The sequence below is a fragment of the Bufo gargarizans genome, chromosome 1 (assembly GCF_014858855.1).
Source record: "Bufo gargarizans isolate SCDJY-AF-19 chromosome 1, ASM1485885v1, whole genome shotgun sequence".
In the NCBI taxonomy this organism is placed as follows: Eukaryota; Metazoa; Chordata; class Amphibia; order Anura; family Bufonidae; genus Bufo; species Bufo gargarizans.
The window spans coordinates 592,496,129-592,521,667 of NC_058080.1; the positions used below are offsets into that span (position 1 = coordinate 592,496,129).

Here is a 25,539-nt window from a genome sequence, read left to right on the forward strand (position 1 = left end):
GGTTCCTTTTTTATTTTCAGCCTTTCATACCAGTGTATTACTGTACTGCGGCAGCAGCGCACGGCGTCATAGCAACCAATAGAATAATGGCCAAACACTGATCCTTCACAGATGAACCACTGACCATCTTATCACAGATGTCATCACGGACATGTGATTGAGGCATGAGCTTTGCTATGGGACCCTGTGTATGCCTCGGGTTAAAGGAACTATATATATCCAATTGTATGTAAAAGGAGAAAATATAAATGACCTGGGGTCCTTCCCCTTGAACAGAGCACTGCTAATATCACAATGCTATACTTCAACACCCTCCAATCCTGTAGCTATTTCCATCCTGTGTAATTATTTTTATTACTTCAGATTCCAACAACCTGTATGCTATGAGTAGACAGAATACCAAATATCTGCCACTAAAATACGGCTCCAGTCCAGGTTTCTTACAGCTCCTACTGCTAACACTATGGAAGTTGGAACGTTGTGTGCCTGATCCTTGTTGCCGGGCGGCAGCTTTACAAGTGCGCACAGTGCAGAGTTGTGTTTCCGCTGTGTTGCTAGGCAACCTGTAAGCTTAGCCTGACGGCGGCCTTGAGCGGGAAAGCGGCTCTGAGTGCTGCTGCGCTAGTGAGGAGAGAGGCGGCTTCCAGCCCAGCCATGGCCGCGGCTCAGCCTCCGCCCGGGCCTGACGCGGCCATGACGGTGAGCGGCTCGGTGCAGAAGTACGTGGCGAAGAAGAAGAAGGTGCTGAGCCCGGAGGAAGCCGAGCTGTACGAGCTGACGCAGGCGGCCGGCATCCTCATGGACCAGGAGGTGTTCAAGTAAGCGCTAGGCCTCAGTATTACACGGGTCACGTGGGCTCCGCAAGTAAGGCTCTGTTCACACCGTGCCCAGCCTTCTAATATACGGAAGAGACTTACCGCACCACGTGACTGTGTCCTGCCTGCGGCGACAGTATAGGGAACGTGTCATCAGAAAATGACGTAGTGATTACGTCACGTTTTTTATGTTTAACATATTTTTAAAGAATATTTTGTTATTTTAAATTTTCTATGTCACTATATATATATATATATATATATATATATATATATATATATATATATATATATATATATATAAAGCAAAAATCCTGCGGTTTGCGAGCTGGCCGGCTGAGTTCACTCACGCGTAGTGAATCTGACTCGGGGATGAGGTCTGCGCCAGTTCTGTGTTTCTGACCCGCACCTGGTTTTGGCTCACAATTAGAGGGGAGGGGAGCGAATCTCGCTTGGGATCCAAGATCCGAATTTGATTTGTTCCCCGAGGTACCCGCAGCTACTGAAGCCGACTTCGGATTCCTGATTTAAAATGTTTTTAAAGTTGTAGAATCGAAGGCCGAAGTCTGGCGACCAGTCCATATGTTTCAATGCGCGATTCGCTCACCCCTTCTCACAATAACTGAAGTGTGAAGAACCCAGCCTATCCCTAAGAATCGGCATCACTTTACTGCAGTTATCTGCTTGTCATTACAGGGAGGGTTAGATATCATCTGTATAAATAACACCACTACTACTCATTACTGTAGATAACAGTCCAAAATCGGGGTGACAGATTCCCTTTAACCCCTTAAAGACCAGCGCAGTACGTGTTGCGGCAGGAGCTGCGCCCGCCCGATCAGCGGCACGGACCCAGCAGTCCCTGACAGCCGGGCCCCTGCTGCATACTCCGGCATCGGTGAAAACGCTGATGCTGGCGTGTTAACCCCTTGTATGCTGCGGTCAAAGCTTCCCCATCGGGTCCCCGCGCTGCAGTGGTGAGGACCCGATGGCAGAGAAGGCAGCCCGATGCCTTCCATAGGGATCGGGGCTTGCCTTTCTACGGAGGCCTGTGGGGTCCAGCCCTTAGACAGGATGTATTGTAATGCATTGAGAGGGGATCCGACCACAGAAGTTGAAGAGTTGAAGTCCCATAGTGGGACAAAAAAAAAAAAAAGTTAAAATAAAGTATTTTTTCATAATAAAAAGTTTCAAATAAAAAACAACTAATAAAATAAAACACAAAATAGAAAAAAAAATATAGAAAAAAAAGAAAACCAGACATATTGGGAATTGCCGCGTCCGTAAAGACCGGCTCTACAAATATATCACTATGATCCAACCCCTCACCTGAACGCCGTAGTAAAAATAAAATAATATTGTTTTAGCACAGTTTTTTTTTTTTTTTTTTTTTTTTTTGTCACCTTACATCACAAAAAGTGCAGCACCAAGCGAAAAAGGGGTAAGTACCCCCAAAAAATAGTACCAATCAAACCGTCACCTCATCCCGCAAAAATAAGCCCCTATATAAAACAATCGGGCAAAAAATAAAAAAAACTATGGCGCTCAGAATATGGAGACACTAAAACATAATTTTTTTGTTTCAGAAATGCCTTTATTGTGTAAAACCTAAATGAAAAAAAAAGTACCGTAGGTTTTAGAGTAAAATATTTTTCATTACACCTTAGGTCAGACCCCAATGTTAATCAGACCTCAGCTAACCGCCCCATTAGACCCCCAATTTTAATAAGACCTTAGATCAGGCCCCCAGCCATATATATCAGCAGCCCCCAGCCTCAGATCACAAAATAAATAACCCACTTTCCTATCCTACTCCTCACCGCCCGCGCTCTGTCTCCTTCCTGCTGTCGGCTGTGCTGTGAACTGGCACGCACAGCGTGAGGTCATAGAGCGCCTCGTGCTTTTCTCAGCCTTGACAGCCAAGGACCAGAGCCTTCACCGCTTCCCGGTCCTCCGGTACTAATGAGGCTTAGTACTGAAGCCCCGTGCGGCCAATCGGGATTTCAGTACATGCGCTGAGTCTCTATGAAGAAATTCAGAGCATTTAAAATGCTGCAATTCTTATTTTGGCCACCAGATGGCAGGCAAACATAAGAAATGAGCCAAATGCAAAGAATTTGTCATTTTTTTAAAATCCCTTATAGGTCAAAATAAAAAATAAAAAAACATTAATTATAAGGTCATTTATGAGCCTTAAAATGATGATAAAAAATATATAAAAAATAAAAAAATACAAGTTTAACTCACCCACCTTTCCATATAATAATAAAAAAAGACCTGAATAACAATAAATATAAACATCCTGGGTATCACCGCGACCGAAAATGCCCATTATATTAAAATAAAAATCCAATACGGCAAATAGCGTAACGGAAAAAAGGATCAAAATGGCTGATTTTTGACTTACCCAAAAAAATGTAATAAAATGTGATCCAAAAGTCATGCACACTTCAAAATGGTATCAATAAAAACTAAGAATTGTCCCGCAAAAAATGAGCACCTAAACAGCTAAGTAGACATAAGTATAAAAAAGTTATCGGGGTCAGAATATGGTGATGTTAATGGTGACATTAGAAAGTACAACTTATCCCGCAAAAAATAAGCCCTCATAAGGCTATGTGACTGGAAATATAAAAAAGTTATGGCTGACGGAAAATGGGGTAGAAAAATGAAAACGAAAAACTTCTGGTAGCCAAAGGGTAATAAACCATTATTTAAGCAATTGAGTATTAATCGAGTACTCTACTCTAATCAGAAAAACTTTAAACTAACATATTGCTAAAATTGCATTATGAAAACAATATTTTTATTAATCAGCCCCATGCCATAGCCATCCACCCCTCGACAATGAAATAATTTGACTCAAATTTGCCACTGTCATGAAGTACAATATGTGACAAGAAAACAGTCTCAGAATGGCCTGGATAAGTAAAAGCGTTATAAAGTTATCGCCACATAAAGTGACACATGTCAGATTAATATCAGATTGGCGGGGTTCTGGCACCCCCACCGATCAGATGGTTTAAGAGAAGGCTACACTCCTGCGAGAGCCGCCCTCCCTTCATTGTTTACCACTTGAATAGGACAGAGCCGTCCCATAGAAGTGAATGAGAAGGCTTCTTGTAGTTACCCCTGCTCACTGCTGCGATGTCGACGGTGGGTGCTGGGTGTCGGACACCCGCCAATCTGATATTGATGACCTATTCTGAGGTTAGGACACCACTATCTCCACCAGGAATGCACACGCCGACCAGCAGCTGCAGATCCAAAACAGCCGCTTCAGTCCAACAGCACAAAAACAAGTGTGACGGCAGCATATCCTCCATGGTTTCCTTTATTCAAAGCGGGTCCAAAACAGGTACAAAGTACAAAAAAAACCTTCGACTAATTCAAAGTGTTTCTCAAGAAAAAAAGGGCACCCGCTTTCAATAAAGGAAACCATGGAGGATATGCTGCCGTCACAGTTGTTTTTGGGTTATTCTGAGGGTAGGTCATCAATGTAAAAAAAGTGGACAACCCCTTTAAGAACTCAGCTCAGGGAGGATGGCCGACCCCATAATCATGTTCAAGAAATAGAAGAAAAAAATCTACAATCACAAAATAGAAACAGATTGGAAAAAATAATGTGTGACTATCTGGTTTTACCTGGCAGAAAAACCTTTTGGTGACACGTTCCCTTTAAATTGGAAATGCTTTGTTGCCAGTTGCGCCCGCACCTCATGGTGGCAAATGTGGACATTCAGCAATCCAGCAGGTTTAGATGTCTGCCGACCCTATGACTAGGTGTAGTGGTGCCTCCTGCCGCGGACGAGCTCGTATTTGTTATTCTCGCTATGACGCCAGACTTCTGTAGTCTCACGCATGCACCATTACCATACATACATGTATTACAGGCTGAATCCGGATAATGAATCCAGGTTTGGATTCCTCATGTAATACTGTGAGTGCGTAAATGTAAGTACGACTGAAGTCTCTTGGCCATCGTGAATGAGCCTCATCGGACATAGGGAGATATTGATAACAACAAATATGAGTGATGCAGATGAACGATTCGGGCTCGTCCACAGCAGGGTGAACCAGGTTTTTGCTCATCGCTAATTAAGTGCCATGAAGTAGCAGAGTATTGCGACCGCGTGGCGTGTGACTGACTACAGGTCTCTCTGCGGGGCTCAGATGAATACGATGGCTGTAAGCAGCCTGGTGAGAGCCCGCAGCTCTGCTCTTTCTCTGTTTTCCTGACCTGTCTTTACCTTCATAGGATAATTGTGGATTTATTAAAGATGAATGTGGCTCCATTAGCCGTGTTCCAGATGCTGAAGTCCATGTGTGTCGGCCACAGGCTTACAGATCCGGCTTCTGCCGAGGCAACTTCCACGACTGCACTGACTGCACATTCCGATACAAGAGGTAAGAAATATGTCACTTGTCTTACCGACTTTGCAGCTGAGGGATCACTCCACTGTCTACTGTATTTCCGTAGAATAATGTTATGAACAGAACTGGACCCCTTACCAGCAAAGACGACGTCCACAGCAGTAAGAACTTCAGATTCCGCTCCTTTCAGTATCCTGCACAGACACAGTACAGAAGAGACCTGCTGGCGAGCCTCTTTTCTTTACTGCATCACACCGGATACTGAAACGCAGAGCGAGACTTTAGGGGCAGACAAAGCACAGGGGGTGCGGCAGTAGCAACGGTTGCAGAGCCTCTTCGTGTAACAGCAACGCCCCCGTTGCTCCTAGAGGTTTATTTGCATATATTAAGCCAGTATTTCTCGCCCATTTTCCTTGGGGGACACAGACCTTGGGTATAGCTCAGCTCCCTAGGAGGCGTGACACTAAGTAAAACTGTTAAGCCCCTCCTCCATCAGCTATACCCTCAGCCTGGAGATAGAGGCTACCAGTTTTAGCTTAGTGTCCAAGGAGGCAAGACACTCCCTGCTACTGCAGGGCTGTTTTCTCCTTGTTGTAATTTTATTTTATTTTTGTGTTTTCCTAGAGATACCAGAGACGCATTGGGCCTCTCTGCTCTCACGGGGTGAGCTGCGCCAGTGCCAATTTATCTGCACTGCTGCCTCCCCCACAGAAGCAATAGGAGGATCTGGGCAGCAATGGCTCCCCTACATCCCGCCAGCTAGGGGGTCGCCCGCACGCAAAGCCCCTCTCCCAGCTTCCTGCCACTGCGGTGCCAGTAGCTGAAGGGGCGACCCTGCTGGAAGGAACTGAGGGTGAAGACAGGTGAGATGGCTTTTCCAGCCCATACCCGTCCCTATCGGCAAGCATGTACCCCTCTGGGTAAGGGGGGCACCCGTGGTCGCTCATTCTGAGCGCTCCAGCAGACCCTCCCCAGCTCCCCTCCGTGTATCTCACGCCGTTTTCCCCCATTTTCAGGCTACTCTTCAAGACGGCTGATCTCTCCCTCTCTCCCTCCCGCCGCCGCCCGCTCCGTTCCGAACGGGGGGCGGGGCTTATGCCCGACATGACCATACCGGCATCGGCGGGGCAGGGGACGATGGTGGCAGAAGGTCACCCACCTGGGAATAATCGCCGCACTCTTGGGGCCTGCGGGCCCTTTATTTCATGGCATCCTGCTTCTTCTTAGCCCTGCGAGTTTTTTCGGCAGCAGGGGGCGTGGCTTACGCGCGCGCGCGCCATTTTGGGGGCGGAGTTAGGTTCTCCTTCACAGGAGACATTTCAAGCGCTGGAGGGGGCGGAGCTTGTTCCCCGCGCTTCTGCTGAATTCTTCCCGCGTTTCCTCACTCCTAGACAGGAAGCTGGGACACGTGGGGGACTCTGAGCACCTGGTGTATCGCTCGGCTTCTGTGGGCGCTATCTGCAGGCTCTCTGCTGTTTGCTGCTCCCTGCTGCTGCTGCTGCTGCAGCTGCTGCTGATCCTCTCTACTCCTGACGTTCTTCTGAGGCACTGGTAGGACAGTTAACCCTCTCCTAACCCTCCTGGTCATAGTTGCTATATCCCTTGTGGTCTCTGTATTGGTACGACCACTTTTTCAGCATGTCAGATCCCACGGGTGCCCCCAAACCCTGGTACCATGCCTGTACCGCCTGTAAGGAACTTTTTTCGTGTGGGCAATCTGAGCCGCATTGCCTTGCATGTCAGGCCCCGGTGCAGGGCCCGCTCTCCGCTGCGCCCCCCGGTGCCTCTGAACCCCCTGACTGGGCTAGGTCTCTGTCTCAGGCGGTGGAAAGCCTTACACACGTAGTGGGCCGTCTCGTGGATAGACCGCCTCTCCCGCAGGCTGCCACAATCCCTGTCGCACCCGCTGGGACTACCGTTTCTGCCGCCCCCACTGATTCCCTGCCTCCCAGCGAATCTTCCAGGGCCCGGCATATTCAGAAACGTTCAAGGGTTGAGCGCACATCTTCTCCAGATGCTTCGCTCTCTCCGCCATGCGTGCAAGCTCAGTCAAGTCTATCCTCTCAAAGGGATACGCTTTCTGAGGGAGAACTGGCGGATTCGGACGTGGACATGGACTCAGAGCTTCCGTCCAAATTGGCGTCCGCGGTGGGGCATCTTATCACTAGCATCCGTGATACCTTTCACATACACGATGACCCCCCCAACTCTGAACAGGCCGGCGTGTCCTTTCTTCGCCCCAGACAGACCTCCAAGGTCTTTCCCATCCACGCAGATTTTTCTTCTGTGGTGTCCAAGGCTTGGACCCGGCCTAACGTCCGCTTTGTTACACCCAAAAAGCTGGACATTTGTTATCCCTTTCCAGCGGATTCTGTGACCACGTGGACGTCCCCGCCTAAGGTTGATCCTCCCGTGGCTCGCCTGTCCAAAAGCACTACTATTCCTGTACAAGACGGATCTTCCCTCCAGTCTGCTGAGGACCGTCGTACGGAATCCCTCTCCAAGGCCATATTTACTGCCTCTGGTTCGGCCCTTAGACCGGTCTTTGCCTCCGCCTGGGCTGGTAAAGCGGTCTCTGAATGGGGTTTGCAACTGGAACGGGAGTTAGGGTCGGACGTCCCTCTACAGGACCTCCGTTCCTTAGCCCAACTAATTGTCCAGGCCGGAAAATTTGTCTGTGAGGCCTCTCTTGATGCGGGTGCCCTCATTGCCCGTTCCTCTGCCCTGGCAGTTTCTGTCAGGAGGGAACTCTGGCTGAAGGTTTGGGCGGCGGACGCCGCTTCCAAACGCTCTTTGGCTGGCCTACCATTCTCGGGTTCCCGCTTGTTCGGAACCCGTCTGGACGAACTTATATCTGAGGCCACGGGTGGGAAGAGTACTCTCCTCCCCCAGTCCAGGCCGAGGGGCGCCCCCCGCGGTCGCGCTGGTTCGTCCCGTTTTCGGTCCTTTCGCAAGCCCACCGGGTCTAGACCCGCGGCCGGTTCTTCTTCCTCTGGCCCAGCCCAGGATAGACGCAAGAAGCCGTTTTTTCGGACGCAATCTACCTGGCGCAAGCCCCAGCCCACACGGGCTCCCTCAGGCCAGCAGCCCTCTGCCTGAAGGTGCGCCCCCACCCACCCGGGTGGGGGGCCGCCTTCTACTGTTCAGGAACGTATGGCGGGCCCACATCTCAGACGCATGGGCGCTCGAGATTGTATCTTGCGGATACAAGATCGAATTTGCGTCCATTCCGCCAGACCGTTTCTTCCGGTCCCGTCCTCCGCGGGATCCCGTACGAGCGGCCGCCTTCTTCACGGCCATTCGCTCTCTAATGGACAAGGGTGTCGTCGCCCCCGTGCCTCCGACGGAAAGGTTCAGGGGGTTCTACTCGAACCTCTTTGTGGTTCCCAAGAAGGAAGGCTCAGTGCGACCGATCTTGGACCTAAAGCGCCTGAACCGTTTTCTCCGACTGCAGAGATTCCGGATGGAGTCTCTCAGGTCCGCAGTGGCCTCCCTGGAAAGAGGGGATTTCATGGCCTCAATCGACGTTCAGGATGCATATCTCCACGTTCCGGTTGCTCCATGTCATCACCGCTTCCTGCGCTTCGCGGTGGGGGACGATCACTTCCAATTCGTCGCCCTTCCCTTTGGTCTGGCGACGGCTCCTCGAGTATTCACCAAGGTCCTGGCCCCTGTCTTGGCCCTTCTGCGTTCAAGAAGTGTTTTTCTTCTCCCTTACTTGGACGACATCTTGGTCAAGGCACCCTCCTTCTCTCAGGCATCCGGCAGTGTGGGACTCACTCTGGAGACCCTGACGCGGTTCGGTTGGATCATCAACCACCCCAAGTCTTCTCTTACCCCCTCCAGACGGCTGATCTTCCTGGGGATGCTCCTGGATACGGAGTTGGCGGAGGTCCGCCTCCCGTCGGACAAGCGTCTGGCCCTTTGCGGGTCTGTTCGCAGTCTCCTCCGTCATCACCGCCCTTCCCTCAGAACCAGCATGCGGTTGTTGGGGAAGATGGTTGCCTGTTTCGAAGCGGTGCCGTTCGCACAATTCCGATCCCGCACCTTTCAGAGGGCAATTCTGTCGGCCTGGGACAAATCACCGAGGAGTCTGGACAGGACCTTTCTTCTGCCTCCCCTGGCTCGGGCTTCCCTCAGCTGGTGGTTGCATATCCCCCTACGGGGGAGGTCCTTCCTCCCACTGAACTGGCTGGTGATTACCACCGATGCCAGCTTACGGGGGTGGGGGGGGGTTTTCCCTCCCCGGTCCGTCCAGGGCGTTTGGTCTCTATCGGAGTCCAGACTTCCAATCAATATTCTGGAACTGAGGGCGATTCTTCTGTCCCTCAGACACTGGACCCATCTACTGAGGGGCCACCCTGTTCGGATCCAATCGGACAATGCCACGGCTGTGGCATACATAAACCATCAGGGAGGCACTCGCAGCGCTGCAGCGATGCAAGAGGTGACCCTCATTCTCCTCTGGGCGGAGGCGCATGTGCCGGCCTTATCCGCGATTTACATCCCGGGGGTGGACAACTGGGCGGCGGATTTCCTGAGCCGGTCCACCATCGACCCGGGAGAATGGTCCCTGCACCCAGAGGTGTTCGAAGCCCTTTGTCTTCGCTGGGGTCGCCCCGACGTGGACCTCATGGCTTCCAAATTCAACCACAAGGTCCCCCGATACCTGGCCAGGGCACGGGACCCGAAGGCGTACGGCGCCGACGCGCTCGTTCTTCCGTGGCGCGAATTCTCCCTTCTGTACGTCTTTCCTCCTTTCCCCCTCCTGCCACGGGTTCTTCGGAGGATCGCGGCAGAGGGCGTTCCCGCGATTCTGATCGCCCCGGATTAGGGCTGAAACGATTATTCGAATAACTCGATTAAATCGAGTCAAAAAATTCATCGATGCAGTTTCCCTGCATCGAGGAATCGTTTAGATCACGTGATCACGGAGCGGGAGTGAAATTAAGCGTCTCACTCACCGCTCCGTGTCCTCCGGAGCCAGAGAGGCAGGACTGAGCGGCCGGCACAGAGGAGGAGGGAGGAGGAGGGAGGAGGAGGGAGGAGGAGGGAGGAGGAGGGAGGAGGAGGAGGGAGTCTCTCCCTCCCCACTGTGCGCGGCTGCCGCTGAAGACCAAGTAGGAGGAGGAGGGGAGGGACTGAGAAGGAGGAGGAGGAGGGGAGGGACTTTGGCCACTGCACCACCAATGAATGTGCCGGCCATATCCCACAGGGTCCCCCTCCTCCCCCCCATCAGGGTCCCCCTCCTCCCCCCCAATGCGCCGCACAGACCTATGAGAAGGAGCGACCGGCGGCCACAGCGCACGTGAGTATAATGCGCTGCTCTCTGCTCACTAACATACCATGGCAGCCAGGACTTAAGCAGCGTCCTGGCTCCCATGGTAACCGATCTGAGCCCCAGCATTACACTGCTGGGGCTCCGATCGGAACTGCCACTGCCACCAATGATGGGGGGGGGGGAGGGGAGGGGGACCTTGTGGCCACTGCCACCAATGATTAATACTGGGGAGGGAGGGAGGGGGGGTTGCGTTACCAGAGGGGGCATATCAGAGGCTGGGGGAGGCAGATCAGAGGCTGGGGGGAGGGAGGGGAGGCAGATCAGAGGCTGGGGGGGAGGCAGATCAGAGGCTGGGGGGGGGGGGAGGCAGATCAGAGGCTGGGGGGGGGAGGCAGATCAGAGGCTGGGGGGGGAGGCAGATCAGAGGCTGGGGGGGGAGGCAGATCAGAGACTGGGGGGGGGAGGCAGATCAGAGGCTGGGGGGGAGGCAGATCAGAGGCTGGGGGGAGGAGGCAGATCAGAGGCTGGGGGGGGAGGCAGATCAGAGGCTGGGGGGGGAGGCAGATCAGAGGCTGGGGGGGGGAGGCAGATCAGAGGCTGGGGGGGGGAGGCAGATCAGAGGCTGGGGGGGGAGGCAGATCAGAGGCTGGGGGGGGAGGCAGATCAGAGGCTGGGGGGGGAGGCAGATCAGAGGCTTGGGGGGGAGGCAGATCAGAGGCTTGGGGGGGAGGCAGATCAGAGGCTTGGGGGGGGAGGCAGATCAGAGGCTGGGGGGGGGGGCAGGCAGATCAGAGGCTGGGGGGGGCAGGCAGATCAGAGGCTGGGGGGGGGCAGGCAGATCAGAGGCTGGGGGGGGCAGGCAGATCAGAGGCTGGGGGGGCAGGCAGATCAGAGGCTGGGGGGGGGGAGGCAGATCAGAGGCTGGGGGGGGGGAGCCAGATCAGAGGCTGGGGGGGGGGGGAGCCAGATCAGAGGCTGGGGGGGGGGGGGAGCCAGATCAGAGGCTGGGGGGGGGAGCCAGATCAGAGGCTGGGGGCAAGCAGATCAGAGGCTGGGGGGAGGCAGATGGAGAGAGAGTGGTTAATGGAGGCTGCAAGCACCACCTTGGCATGTATAAAGTTATTGGTTTAGAGAGGGGTTAATGAAGGCACCTCCAAGGTGCTTTCATTAACCTCTTCAGACCAATAACTTTATACATGCCTAATGCCAAGGTGCTTCCATTAACCCCTCCAAACCCAATGGGCATGTATAAAGTTATTGGTTTGGAGGGGTTAATGGAAGCACCTTGGCATTAGGCATGTATAAAGTTATTAACCCCTTCAAACCAATAACTTTATACATACCTAATTACGTACGTTATTTTAAGTAGCTTTTTCTTATTAGATTACTCGATGAATCGAGAAATATAATCGATAGAATACTCGATTACAAAAATATTCGTTTACTGCAGCCCTACCCCGGATTGGCCCCGCCGGTCTTGGTACGCCGACCTAATGTTGCTGTTGGCAGACGCACCGTGGCCACTGCCCTCCAGGGAAGACCTTCTCTCTCAGGGACCGATCTTCCACGAGCATTTAGGCTCGCTACGTTTGACGGCGTGGCTATTGAGACCGCCGTCTTAACGCGACGGGGTTTCTCCGCGGACGTAGTCCGCACCATGATCCGTGCTCGTAAGCCCGTGTCCTCTAGGATCTACTATCGGGTTTGGAGGTCCTATCTGGGGTTCTGTGAGTCCCGGAGCATCCCACCTCTCCGGTTTTCTCTTCCCACGATCCTGTCCTTCCTCCAGTCGGGTCTGGACCTGGGGCTGAGCCTCAGTTCTCTGAAGGGACAGATTTCGGCGCTGTCTATTCTTCTCCAGCGTCCCCTGGCCCCTCTGGGGCCAATTAAGACCTTCTTACAAGGGGTGGCTCACTCTGTTCCGCCGTACCGCCCTCCAGTTCCATCCTGGGACCTGAATGTGGTGCTCTCGGCGCTCCAATCAGCCCCCTTCGAGCCTTTACGGGAGGTCTCCCTTCGCCTTCTGTCCTGCAAGGTCATTTTTCTTGTGGCCATCACATCTCTCCGACGGGTGTCGGAGTTGGCGGCTCTTTCTTGCTCCGAACCTTTCCTGATCTTCCACCAGGATAAGGTTGTGCTTCGGCCTGTCCCGTCCTTCCTGCCAAAGGTGGTCTCCGCCTTTCACATCAATGAGGACATCGTCCTTCCGTCGCTCTGTCCCTCTCCTTCCCACCCCAGAGAACGGGAACTGCACCGTCTGGATGTGGTCAGGGCGTTGAAGATTTATCTGGAGGTCACCGGATCCTTTCGGCGCACGGACTCCCTGTTTGTGGTTCCGGAGGGTTCGCGCAAGGGTTTGGCGGTCTCCAAGGTGGCTATTGCCCGTTTCATTAAACTGGCGGTGTCTGAGGCTTATCGAGCCAAGGGTAGAGCTCCGCCTTTCAGCGTCACTGCTCATTCCACCAGAGCAGTCGGAGCTTCCTGGGCGCAGAGGCATCGGGCCTCGGCTGAACAGTTGTGCAAAGCAGCCACTTGGTCCTCTCTGCACACTTTCACAAGGTTCTATAGAGTGCATACGCATGCATCAGCGGATGCTGCTTTGGGCCGCCTGGTTTTGCAGGCAGCGGTTTCCTGATGCTCCGGTGGTGGTCCGCCTTGGGTTTGTGGTCCCTCCCTTCTTGGACTGCTCTTGAACGTCCCAAGGTCTGTGTCCCCCAAGGAAAATGGGCGAGAAAAGGAGATTTTTGTATAACTTACCAGTTAAATCTCTTTCTCGCTCTTCCTTGGGGGACACAGCACCCACCCTTCTGTGTTTTGTTACAGGGTTATGGTCTGGCGCCCCGTTGGGTTGCTGGCTGGTTGTTTCCGTTATTGGTTGTTATCCTTTCACTACTTGGACACGCAACTGGTAGCCTCTATCTCCAGGCTGAGGGTATAGCTGATGGAGGAGGGGCTTAACAGTTTTACTTAGTGTCACGCCTCCTAGGGAGCTGAGCTATACCCAAGGTCTGTGTCCCCCAAGGAAGAGCGAGAAAGAGATTTAACTGGTAAGTTATACAAAAATCTCCTTTTTTCTCAGCAATGCAGGCACATATGAATATGGGACCAACACAGATGCCTTCAGCTGCCAAGCGCACATACAACAGGTCAGCCAGTTTCATAGGTAGAAATCTGCTGATAGATGCCCTTTAGAGGGATGGTAAAGGATTCTAAGAAAATTTCTTTCCAGCAAGAAATGTTATACCTGTTAAATCCCTGCTGCTCCAATAGTCCCTGCCGGTCCTGCAGAATGCATCATTAATTTGACCACTGCAGCCATTCACTGCTGAGACCAGTGATTGGCTGCAGTGGTCACATTAATGAAGTACAAGACTTTATTGCTGCAGGATCACTGGAGTGGTGGTGCTGTAACAGCAGCGGATTTATTGGGTAACTACTGGTGATTTTTATCATTTTAGACCATTTCCTGCTCTTAGGGAAATCTCCTAGGCAACTTAATAAAGAACCAGAAATGTCACGGATTTATTGCTTGGTTGGACAAAAAATAAAATTATTCGTATTCCATTGTTTAGGCCTCATGCACACAACCATGTGTTTAGTTTTTAGTCCACAAAACATGGATACCGGCTGTGTGCATCCCACATGTTCCCCTCCACAAGTATGTTACAAATGCCTATTCTTGTCCGCAAAACGGACAAGAATAGGACAAGTTCTATATATTTTTTGCATGGCTGCTGAATGGACATACGGATTGCGGCCCCACTGAAATAAATGCGGACTAAAACTATGATCTTGTGCCTGAGGACTTAAACGGAACCTGTCGCCTCCAAAACAAACATAAAACCGACATCATTACCTTACAGTAGCCCCCAGTGTGTTCATAATCATGTGTTTCATTCCTCCATCGCTGTTTTAATCTCCGTTCGAGGCAGCGGCCTCCTTGATTCAAGTCAAGCTAAGACTGCCCCTTACCCTTCCTGTCTTTACTTTGAGTCACATTCTGGCGTGCGCTCCTTGTTATTGCACTATCCCGTCTCCCACAGTCAGCCGGCTGCTATTGTCTCACTGCGCATGCGCCGGCCATTTCCATCGTGTGCGCGCGCCTGAAGCTAGTGATCACGCTGACTCTGAGGACCAGAATCGCAGAGCGCACGATGGAAATGGACGGCGCATGCGCAGTGAGAGGATTGCAGCCAGCTGACTGCGGGAGACAGAATCGCGCAGTAACAAGGAGCGCACGGAAGGATGTCTCTCAAAGTGAAGAAAGGACGGGTAAGGGGTGGGCTTAGCTTTACTAGAAGCACGGAGACCGCTGCCCCCTTGTCTTCAAGCTGGCTCTGCGAATGGAGATTAAAACAGTAATGGAGGAATGAAACACATGATTATGGACACACTGATGTCATGTCTTCAGCAGGTAGTGGAGAATGATGGGCAACCGGACAGCCTTAGAATGGGAGCAGCGGGGGATTGATGAGGTGAGTATACTTTTTATTTATTTCCCACATACTGAGCCATTTTAATGATTTCTTTTGAATTCCTTTAAACCGGTTCAGCACACGAGTCCTTGTTAGTTGTGCATCCGGCTCAGGATCCACAATGCGTCTGTCTAGTTCACTTCTGCAGATAGATGTTTTTATGTTATGTTTTTTGACTCCAGCCAGTGGAGAAAGGTTTGTCTTGTGTTACTTGAAATGTCTAACGTGTCTGGGGGTGACCAGTGTTTCTTGATGTTTGTCTCTTCATATTAGAGCTTCCATTTCTCACAGTCAAGAACAGTAAAATTCCAGCTCCGCTCTCCTTTTCCTCTCCTTATCTTCGGGCGCCGAGAATTAAAGGCACTAAGATTGTGGTCTACAGCCCTGTCGATGCCTGTTCGCCTCTCTCTCAAGGTCCCCCCGGTTCCTTCCAGCTTTCTTGCTGCCTGTTCGCACCATTCGCAGGTTGCCTTTATAAGTATATTGTACTTGGATGACTCTGGGGATCATTTATGAAAACTGGTGCAGGATAAGAGAGCGCTAAGAATTCGTTCACGCAGATTTCAAGATCTTATCTGTACTGGGGTTTTCCTAAAAATCCCCAGTAGTCCGCAGTCACACTAGGAACCATATTGACCTCCTTATCCCATTCTTGGAATTAAACGGCTGTCTTCATGTTCATAGTGATGAAGATGTAGGGGAACCTCCTATTCCTTATCAGATAACTTCAATTTCTAACAAGAACTCGCAGGTGTGTTCAGTGTCATGGTTCCTATTGTGATCTGACAGCTGTAGTTGGCGCTCTTGCCCTGGTATGTACCCCTCCCGTCAGACTGAGCACATGCACTCATTCATGTCCATTGGCAGAGGACTGGGCTCCTACTGAAGCATTTCTCACATGACCTACAAGCCCAGATTTATTAAAGGGTTTCTGTCACCAGAATTAACCCTCTTAAACGGTCTGATATTAGAAATGTGCTAATGCCAGCAGAATCCAACTCTATTTGTATGTTTATTGATGCCCCCCTTACTGCAGAATTCTTACTTTTGTAATATGCAAATGAGCCTGGGGGGGGGCGTTGCTCCTAGAGGCTCTGTTCTCCCACCTCTGGCCACGCTCTGCCGTCCTTCATTGACAGGCCAGTTGTCTTCTCTTGCTGGCCCTGTGTGCTGGGTAAGTCTCGCGCCTGCGCAGTGCCATTTAACCAGCACACAGGGCTGGCAGGAGAAGACTAACACTGGCCTGTCAATCAAGGACGGCAGAGCGTGGCCAGAGGTGGGAGGACAGAGCCTCTAGGAGCAGGGGCAATGCCGCCCCCTCGAGGCTCATTTGCATATTACAAAAGTAAGAATTGTGCAGTAAGGGGGGCATCAATAAACATACAAATAACAGAGTTGGATTCTGCTGACATTAGCACATCTCTAATATCAGACCGTTTAAGAGGGTTAATTCTGGTGACAGAAACCCTTTAGTGTGTCTAAAAACTGGTGCAATATTGGCACTACTAGAGTTTGTCTTGGCAAGGGGCAGGCCAACTATGAATAAAGGGGTATGGCCAAAGACGCGCCATTTTGCACTTTTATCTAAAAAAGAAAAAAAAGCTAATCAATACTTGGTGCCCATCCCTGAACCACATTTATCATCCAGCCTGAGCCCTGGTGCAGGTCTAGGCTTACACCATCTACAGGATTAGTAAATCTGGACCTTTTCAGGCGGCTCTTGAAAGCTCCAACCCATGGCATGTAAGCTGCAGAATACAATTAACATGCAGTTTACCCAGGGCAGAAAACAACTGCCTGTAGAGCTGGGTACAGTATGTATGGAAGAGTCCTATACCACTAATGCACTGTAGTTAGATGCTATATGAGGGATGATGTGACTAGGGATCGACCGATTATCGGTTTTACCGATATTATCGGCCGATATTCAGGATTTTGACCGCTATCGGTATCGGCACCTATTTTGCCGATATTCCGATAGCGTACGGGGAACACAGATCGCGCTGCTGTCAGCGCTCTCCGTGTTCCCTCAGCAGCACAGGGGAGAAGGAAGCAGCGTCTCCTCCCCCTGTGCTGCTGCCGCCAATGAAAGGACAGGGGACAAGAGAATGGGAGGGGCTGTGGCCACTGCACCACCAATGAAGAGAAATCTCTCATTCATTCTCATTTCAAATTGAACAGGAGGCGGGAGCTGGCTGCAGGATCACAAAGCCGGCTCCCGACCTCTATGAGCAGTAGCTGCGATCTGCGGTAGTTAACCCCTCAGGTGCCGCGGATCGCAGCTACTGCTCATAGAGGTCGGGAGCCGGCTATGTGATTCTGCAGCCAGCTCCCACCTCCTGTATATGAATAAATGAGAGATTAATCTTCATTGGTGGCGCAGTGCGCCCCCCCCCCCCCCTACCCCAGTATTAGACATTGGTGGCGCAGTGCGCCCCCCCCAGTATTAAGCAAATGGTGGCGCAGTGCGCCCCCCACCCCAGTATTAAAAACATTGGTGGCGCAGTGCGCCCCCCCCACAGGATCCCCTCTCCCCTCCCACAGGATCCCCTCTCCCCTGGGGCTCCGATCGGTTACCATGGTAGCCAGGATGCTACTGAAGCCCTGGCTGCCATGGTAAGCTCCATGCTGCTGTGTGCACAAAGCACAGAGCAGCAGGGACAGTGTGAGCTCCTATTCACCCTGATAGATCTCTATCAGGGTGAATAGGACAAGAGTTCTAGTCCCTAAGGGGGCTAAAAGTTAGTAAAAAAAAAAAAAAAAAAAGTAATAAAAATAAAACACCAACATATTAAGTATAAATGAAAAAGAAAGATTTACAAAAAAAATAAAATACACCTTAACAATAAACATTAATTTTCAGCAGATTTGTGTAGGATTTTTTTATTTATTTTTTCAGAAATAAAAATTCCCAGAATATCGGTATAAATTATCGGCTATTAGCCTGAAAGTTCACAAATTATCGGTATCGGCCCTAAAAAATCAATATCGGTCGATCCTTAGATGTGACCCATGTTAGAAAGTATACATGGCAGTGCTGCCCAGCAGGTTCACATTTCAGACGCCCTTCTTTTATGTGTGGAATATCTCACCTGACGGATAGTCCTAGGCAGTATCAGACAGCTCTAGTGATGGCTTCCTGCTTGATATTATAGATCTGAGATGCATGCTGGGACAGTTATTGAGCAAGGGGTTTTGAAATCGTATCCATTCTTCTTGGACTACATTCACACGACACTGAAACAAGTCAGTTAAACCCTTCAGGATCGGGTGATTTATAATTTTTTTTTTTACTCCCTGCCTTCCCAAAGCCATAACTTTATTTGTCCATTCACATAGCCGTATAAGGCCCCATAGATCATACCAGTGTATTACTGTATTGCGGCGGCAGCAGGGAGCGCACGGCGTCATAGCAACCAGTGACGCCGTGCGCTCCTGCTCTCAGGAGGGATCCAGGCCGCGGTTCCACGGCCCGCACACGGCTGTGAAACACGGCCGTGTGCATGGGGCCTAAGGGCTTGATTTTTGCGGGACAAGTTGTGCTTTCTAATGGCACCACTTACAGGTGCATAAAATTTAGTGGGAAGCAGGAAAAAAATCCGAATTGGGTGGAATTACAAATACAATGTTTTTTCCTTAGCATTTCCTATGTAGTAAAACTGACCTGTCCCCGTCATTCTCAGTATGATTATAATGATACCATATATCAACAGTTTTTCTTGAGTTTTAATACTGAAAAAAAAAAAAAGCTGTGTGAGGGCTCTTTTTTGTGGGGTGATCTGTACTTTTTAGGGTTGGTATGACTTTTTGATCAATTTGTATAAAACATTTTTTTTTTGAGAGAAGCGACCAATATCTTTAAAATGCACCATCTGCGTTCCCCGATCCTCGCTAGGGGGAGCCGGTGTACGCCCGAGAGTGTGCGCTGCCGATTCTTGACTTCCCAGATGCCGTGGTCACATTGGACCACACCATCTGAGAGGTTAAGTGTGTGCGATCGACGTTATCGTTGATCGTGTACATTTGTCCCTGTTTTAAACAGCAGGCATCCGGTGGCCATGGCCCCATTGCGCTCGTGAGCAGGCGCCATTGTTAAATACCCGACCGCTGAAGTAAGTTTATGTGACGCAATCGGGGAAGGGTTAAAAACAGTCCGTTTTTTAACAGACATTTTTTTTCCACCAATGCTTTTCTGAGAAAAAAAACAGTCCCTTTCAATTGTATGGGGGCTGTTGGTCCATGCATACAGACAAAATAGGACATGTTCTATTCTTTAACATCTGTTAATCACTGGCCATCAAAACTGCCATGTGAATAACCTAGTAATCTACCATTGTTCTTAAAGGTATTGTCCGGGTTGTTATGCTCCACTCGTACGAGTTGAAAGGGTTATGTCCGGTCCCTTTAATACGTCTGTATTTCGGTCGTGTGAATGTAGCCTTTAAAGGGGTTATCTGGTAATAAATATTGATGACCTATCCCCGGGATAGGTCATTAGTATGAGATCGGTGGGGATCCCCGCCGATCAGCTGTTAGTTTGGGCACTCCGTGAGCGCCATGGCATCTTCCTAGGTCATGTAACGCCACCTTACGTCGGTTGTATGGCGTAGTTGCCGCTCAGCCCCATTGCAGGGAATGGGGTTGGGGTGCAATACCAAGTACAGCCGCTATACAATGTACGCACTGTGCTTGGGACTGATGCCGGGAGCCGGATGCGCTCCCCACATAACAGCTGATTAATAGCTGATCGGAGGGTTTGCCAGCTGATCTGATAACTATGACCTGTCCTGTGAATATATATGACTGGATAACCCCTTTAAATGGGGTCTGAACTTCTTTTCAAGTATAAATAAAAAGGTTAAGTCATGAATATTACTTTGTAATATAAATAAATATATATATATATATATATATATATATATATATATATATATATATATATATATATATATATAGCTATTCTGCCCAGTTTTCCAGTGTCTATATTATAGCCAGTAAAAACATGAGTGCTTTTATTCCGGACGCCATGACACATGCACATATGGCCATGTGTAATGCTGGTATAACTTGTAAAATAGTATAGATTGATATGGACATAGCCATGCCAACCTATGGAGTAGTAAATACAGTACATGTTCATCCTGCATTTGGCACCACATGCCCTTAAGGTCCTTAAAAAGGTCTTCCAGGATCTGAATACCAAAGGCCTCTTCAGGATAGGCCATCAATATCTAATCAGACACCCCGCGCCCCGAACCAATCAACAGTTTGGGAGTAGCTCAGGCGTTGAAAGTCTATGCCTGAACTACACAGCTCTGTTCACTGTATAGTGGATGGATCTGGTCACGGCTGCGCTGCGGTAACCTGCTCTGCAGGTGCTGATTTCCAGTGCTGGTCCTGTTCAGGAACAGCTGATTAATATTGATGGCCCATCCTCAGGATAGGTCATCAATATTTGATTGGTAGCGGTCGGACTCCCTGCACCCTGACTGATCCGCTGTTAAGTGGCAGAGCGCTGAGGCCTTTCCCTTGGCCGGTGACGTCACACGGCCTGAGCTGCTATCCAGTGGACAGCACTGTGCTTGATAAACTGCGAGGAGGCCACGGATTTCAGACCCCCAGCAATTACATACTGAGGTTGGACCATCGATATTTAATAACCAGAATACTTTTTTAAAGAAACAGCAAAAACCAAGGGATATTCTCCTGGGTGTCTTCAGCTGCACTCTCAGCAAAATGTGAGGTCTAATGTGAATACAATAATATAACACAGTAAATAGTCCTATACTCAGCACATTGAAAGCAGTCATACATCATGTAGAAATGCATGAGCACCCATTGTCATCCTGTATATTGCGGTAGTAGACTGCTGGCTTATATGGTTTCTTTCCCATTTGCTTTCCTGTTGGCAGTGCTTGGTTCTGGGGTCGGCGCTGCTTGCTGCGGGGCTGTGTACTCGATGAGCGGGGTTTCCTGAGCCTTTGTGTTGCTAATGTTCCTTTACACCAAATGTTCACAGTACTGTCTGCTCTGTAGCCGCAGGAGAAACGTAGTATGGAGAGAAATTCCACAAATTCTATCCATTTAGAACAAAAAATTTGCATTTGTAGGAATTGTTGCCATTTTAAATAATAAACAGTGGACCCTTGGGTTACAGGATTAATTGTCTCCACAGTGACCATTGTAACTTGAATCCGTAAAATGTTAATAGGTTCCAAAGGCTAAAAATATGAAGAGAAAATGATTTAAGATTTAAGAAAAATAAGCAGATAAGGAAGACGAATAAAGTAAAGTGTTTCTTCCCGGCAATCGCCTGCTTATCAGTGGAGGAGACTACTGCATTTACATGCAACGACCTCCTCCACAGTATGGGGAGGAGTGATCACTAAGCTCTTGTTCACATGACCGTGTGAAGCCCGTGCTGTGGACCACAAATTGCGGTCCGCAATGCAGAGGGACCGACTGTGGCCCAGCCACATGGGGAACGCGGACCCATTCACTTGAATGGGGTCCGTGATCCGCCCGTTCCACAAAAAAATAGAGCAAGTTCTATCTTTTTGCAGTGCGGAGGAACAAAACCCCAGGAAGCACTCCGTAGTGTTCCGTTCCGCATCTCTGGATTTGCGGACCCATTAAAGGGAATGGGTCCGCATCCGTGATGCGGAATGCACACGGAACGGTGGTCCGCAATACGACAACGGGCAGTACACCTGGAATACCCCTTTAAACAAATGTCATCCACGGGCTGTGTAAACTATCTACGTGGAATCTTCGCAGAAATGGACATGGCGACATCACCAACAAATTTGCAGCATTTTACACCCCTTGTGCATGTAGTCAGCATACTATTGGGACAGGTCCACTGTACTATTAGCCTAGGTTTGAGTGCAGATAATTCCAATATTACCCATTCTCCCCCAAAGTGAAGGAAGCACGTGTATTTCTACAAGTCCAGTTCAGATGGATGGAACTGATTTTTAGTAGCGCAAATTACCTGCAGCAAAATCAAAATTTGTGCCGCATGTGAAGGCTCCCTAAGGCTGAGTTCACACGGGCGAGATTTCCGCGCGGGTGCAATGCGGTAGGTGAACGTATTGCACCCGCACTGAATCCGGCACCATTCATTTCTATGGGGCTGTGCACATGAGCGATTTTTTTTCACGCATCACTTCTGCAATGCTTTAAAATCGCAGCATGCTCTATATTCTGCGTTTGTAACGCAGGACAGGCCCCATAGAAATGAATGGGGCTGAGTGAAAATCGCAAGCATCCGCAAGCAAGTGCGGATGCGGTGCGATTTTCACTCATGGTTGCTAGGTGACAGTCTATTCACTGTATTATTTTCCCTTATAACATGGTTATAAGGGAAAATAATAGCATTCTGAATACAGAATGCTTAGTACAAGGTCAATTGAGGGTTAAAAAAAATAAAATAAATTAACTCACCTTGTCCTCTTCATCGCGCAGTTCCCGGTCTCTTCTGATGAGCTGTCGGCTAAAGGACCTTTGGTGACGTCAGATCACATGCTCCAATCACATGGTGATAAATCTGATAAATGTGATAAAATAACAGTAGACGGTGCAGTCATCACCGTTTCCAGCGCCAACACTCTGGTTCTCCCCTCTGGTCTCTGTTTCCAGGCTGCAGAGGTGACATACCCGATACAGCACAAGACCGCTAAGGTCAGTGATTGGCTGCAGCGCTCATATGCTGTGTATGGTAATGTCACTGCTGCAGATTGGAGTGGAGAGGCTGGAAACAATGGTGGGTATATGGTCTTCTATTATTTTATGAAATACACCTCTGCATTTATCACCACCAGACACAGATTCCAGATTGTGACGGGCTTTGTGGATTTCTCTTCTGATCCCAAGAAATTCTTTGCTTTCACAAATGCACTTGAAATACTTTGTTCTGCATGGAGACCTGAGACAGTTTATTACTCTCGTTTTGTGCTTTTAAAGGAACATTAACAATTCCTAATGAGTACCTTGTACATAATATTTTATTACTAACACCTTCTTTTTTCGTTCTACAGGAAGAAATAAATTGAACCCTCCAGCAAGCTCAAGTCAAGGCCTACCTGAGCGGACCGGTCGTGAAGGGTCAAGTCAGCGAGTGCCCCGCCAGTCTAGTGCTAGCCGTATGCAGAAGAGCAGCAGCTCGGGGAAAAGCAGTGGAGGAAGCAGCACATAGTGAATACGGCCCAGTTGTCGGGCTGATTGTTGGAAACGAAAGCGGCAACAAACGCTCAATCCCGATAATCGGCCCCTGTTAATGTGCTGCTGATCTTTTGTGCAGCGCATCATTGTTTCTGGGTATCAGATTGTCCTGTGTGAACAACGATCTGCTGCCCAGAAATAATTTTGTTTGAGGAAGAGCGATTGCAGTAGCAATTACTAACCCCATACAGTGGAGGTGATCACTGCATGTACATGCAGCGCTTCACCTCCACTGAGGAGCAGAGAGGTATTGGGAAGGACCGGCCTCTTCCCGATAATTGCCTGCCAGGTCAGGCAGTGTAGATCCAGCATTAGTCACTTGTGAATAGAAGATACCTTTTCATTTACAACCTCCTGATAAGTAGGAGTGGTCCTATAGGACGATCCTTCCCAAACTGATATTCAAGGTATCTTATTGGTGATTTTGTAATTCCACTAGATTGATGATCAGTAGCAAAAACGCTCAGGTATTGATCAGGCTTTCTAATGCAGCTTTGACGTTAAAACCTGGCACAGATTGTAAAGGGAGAGACGGCAAAAAGCACTGATTCTGCTTCTTATTCCAAGCCTAGTTTAGCTTCAAAACTGCATCAGAAAACTTGATCAAAACCTGAGTGTGTACAGGCAGCCTTATGGTCCTTTTACATGGACCAACGTTTCAGGCTATTATTGGGATGAACCAAACTTTCAGATAAATATCAGCGGAGAGGAGGGCAGCAATCGCCTCCATTGTAGGGGGGACAAGCAATCACTTTTCTGCATTATTTCTGCGCAGCAGGGGAGTCTTCTGCACATAAACAATTGCTGGCCGAAAGTCGCGATCTTCTGATGAACGAGCATTTGCCTGTATATTGGGTTATCGTCAGCACCTTTTTACACAGTCCAATTATCAGGAGTGAGTGTTTGTACAAACTCATCCCCAATGATTGGCCTGATTATCACTCCGTGTAAGGGATGAGATATTGGCTGCATGATCTGAGTAATGGCAAGTGTTACTGATAGTTTCTTGTACCTCAGGTTTTCCTGGATGTCTTGTTACGTACTGTTCCTGTGCCTTCCCGTTGTGTTATAGGGGTTCTATCTCTTTCATTGTCCATAGTAAATTCACCTAATAAGCTGGTCGCTGCTAGTTCAGATGTTTAAACCTCTGGAAATCAGCTGTCATTAGGAGATGAGACTGGGGTCTTACACTCCACCTATTCAAATAAATAGGCAGCCATGTAGTATTTGGTTGCAGCAAGACCACCCGTGCGGCAGCCAGACTTTGCCCTTTAAGATCTGCTTGCTTGACGTGCTTACAGCCGTATTATAACGCTCTACAAGTTCTCAGTTAGACAGAGCCAGAATACAGCACCCATGCAAGTATAAGGGCCCTTACATTACCTCCATATGCCTCGGAACTGGGGCATATGAATGACAGAAAACGAGACTGTGGCACTCTCCACCTTTTTTCTCCTGAAACATTGCTGTGCGCCTGTGACAACTTTGGCTTCATTTCAGCCACACTTTGTACCACTGTCACCACGTGTGTGTGCCATCCACTTTACTAGGTTTTCAAACTTTCCTTCTCCTGAAATATTATAATGCCCTCAGTATAATTCAGTAGATACAGGTCTGGCAGGGACACAAAGCATTATAACTAGAACGCCTTGAGATCCTAGCAGAGGTCAGAACGGGAAATTGTGCTTACACACACAGAGTTCCTAGCATTGAACTGGCTCGTCTGGCCATAGGGAGGACTAATGTGCGCTTTTTTTTTTTTTACAACTTTAAATCTGGCACACACCTAAGGCCTCACGAACGTATATTGTGTCCATTCCATTTTGATTTTATTTTTTTGCGGATAGGATGTGTACCCATTCATTTCAATGGGTCTGCGAACGTGTGCTGTTTAAAACGCATCAGTATGTCCATTCCGTAGCCCCTCAAAAAAGATAGAACATGTCCTATAGGCATTGATAGGCATTGTTACAATGGATCTGCAAACGAAACAGATGCAACACGGACGTCATCCGTATTTTTTGCAGACCGCAAAACACATATGGCTGTGTGAATGTAGCCTAATTAACATGGCTGACCTCTACCACTTTTCCACCTACCTGTCAGGAGTGGAGTAAGCGGTGTGGCAAAATGTCCAACCTTTTTTCAGCCACAATTCTGGCGCAAAGGAATTGATGAGCCTCACACCGTGTAGTAAAGTATATCGTAGACCTGTATTATAGACGGTGAGGGTCTGTGGTTTTATTTGGAGGTACTACGGCATAAAGGCCATGCTGCTATTAATGGAAAGGCGTTGGTGGAGGAAATCGTAAGCTGGATACAGTGGAGCTCATACATAGGATTGAATGCGTTGTAGTGACTGATGTAGTAG

At 49.3% G+C, this 25,539-nt stretch overlaps 1 protein-coding gene across 1 annotated transcript; it reads left to right on the plus strand.

The window, feature by feature from the left end:
* The first annotated feature begins 586 nt into the window (after window positions 1-586).
* MZT2B (mitotic spindle organizing protein 2B) lies at window positions 587-25,103 on the plus strand. The gene is made up of 4 exons (XM_044275851.1): window positions 587-818; window positions 5,074-5,222; window positions 15,219-15,410; window positions 22,985-25,103. Exons 1-4 carry the CDS (start codon window positions 655-657, stop codon window positions 23,140-23,142), a joined length of 663 nt encoding a protein of 220 aa, XP_044131786.1. The 5' UTR covers window positions 587-654; the 3' UTR covers window positions 23,143-25,103.
* Window positions 25,104-25,539: the final 436 nt, after the last annotated feature.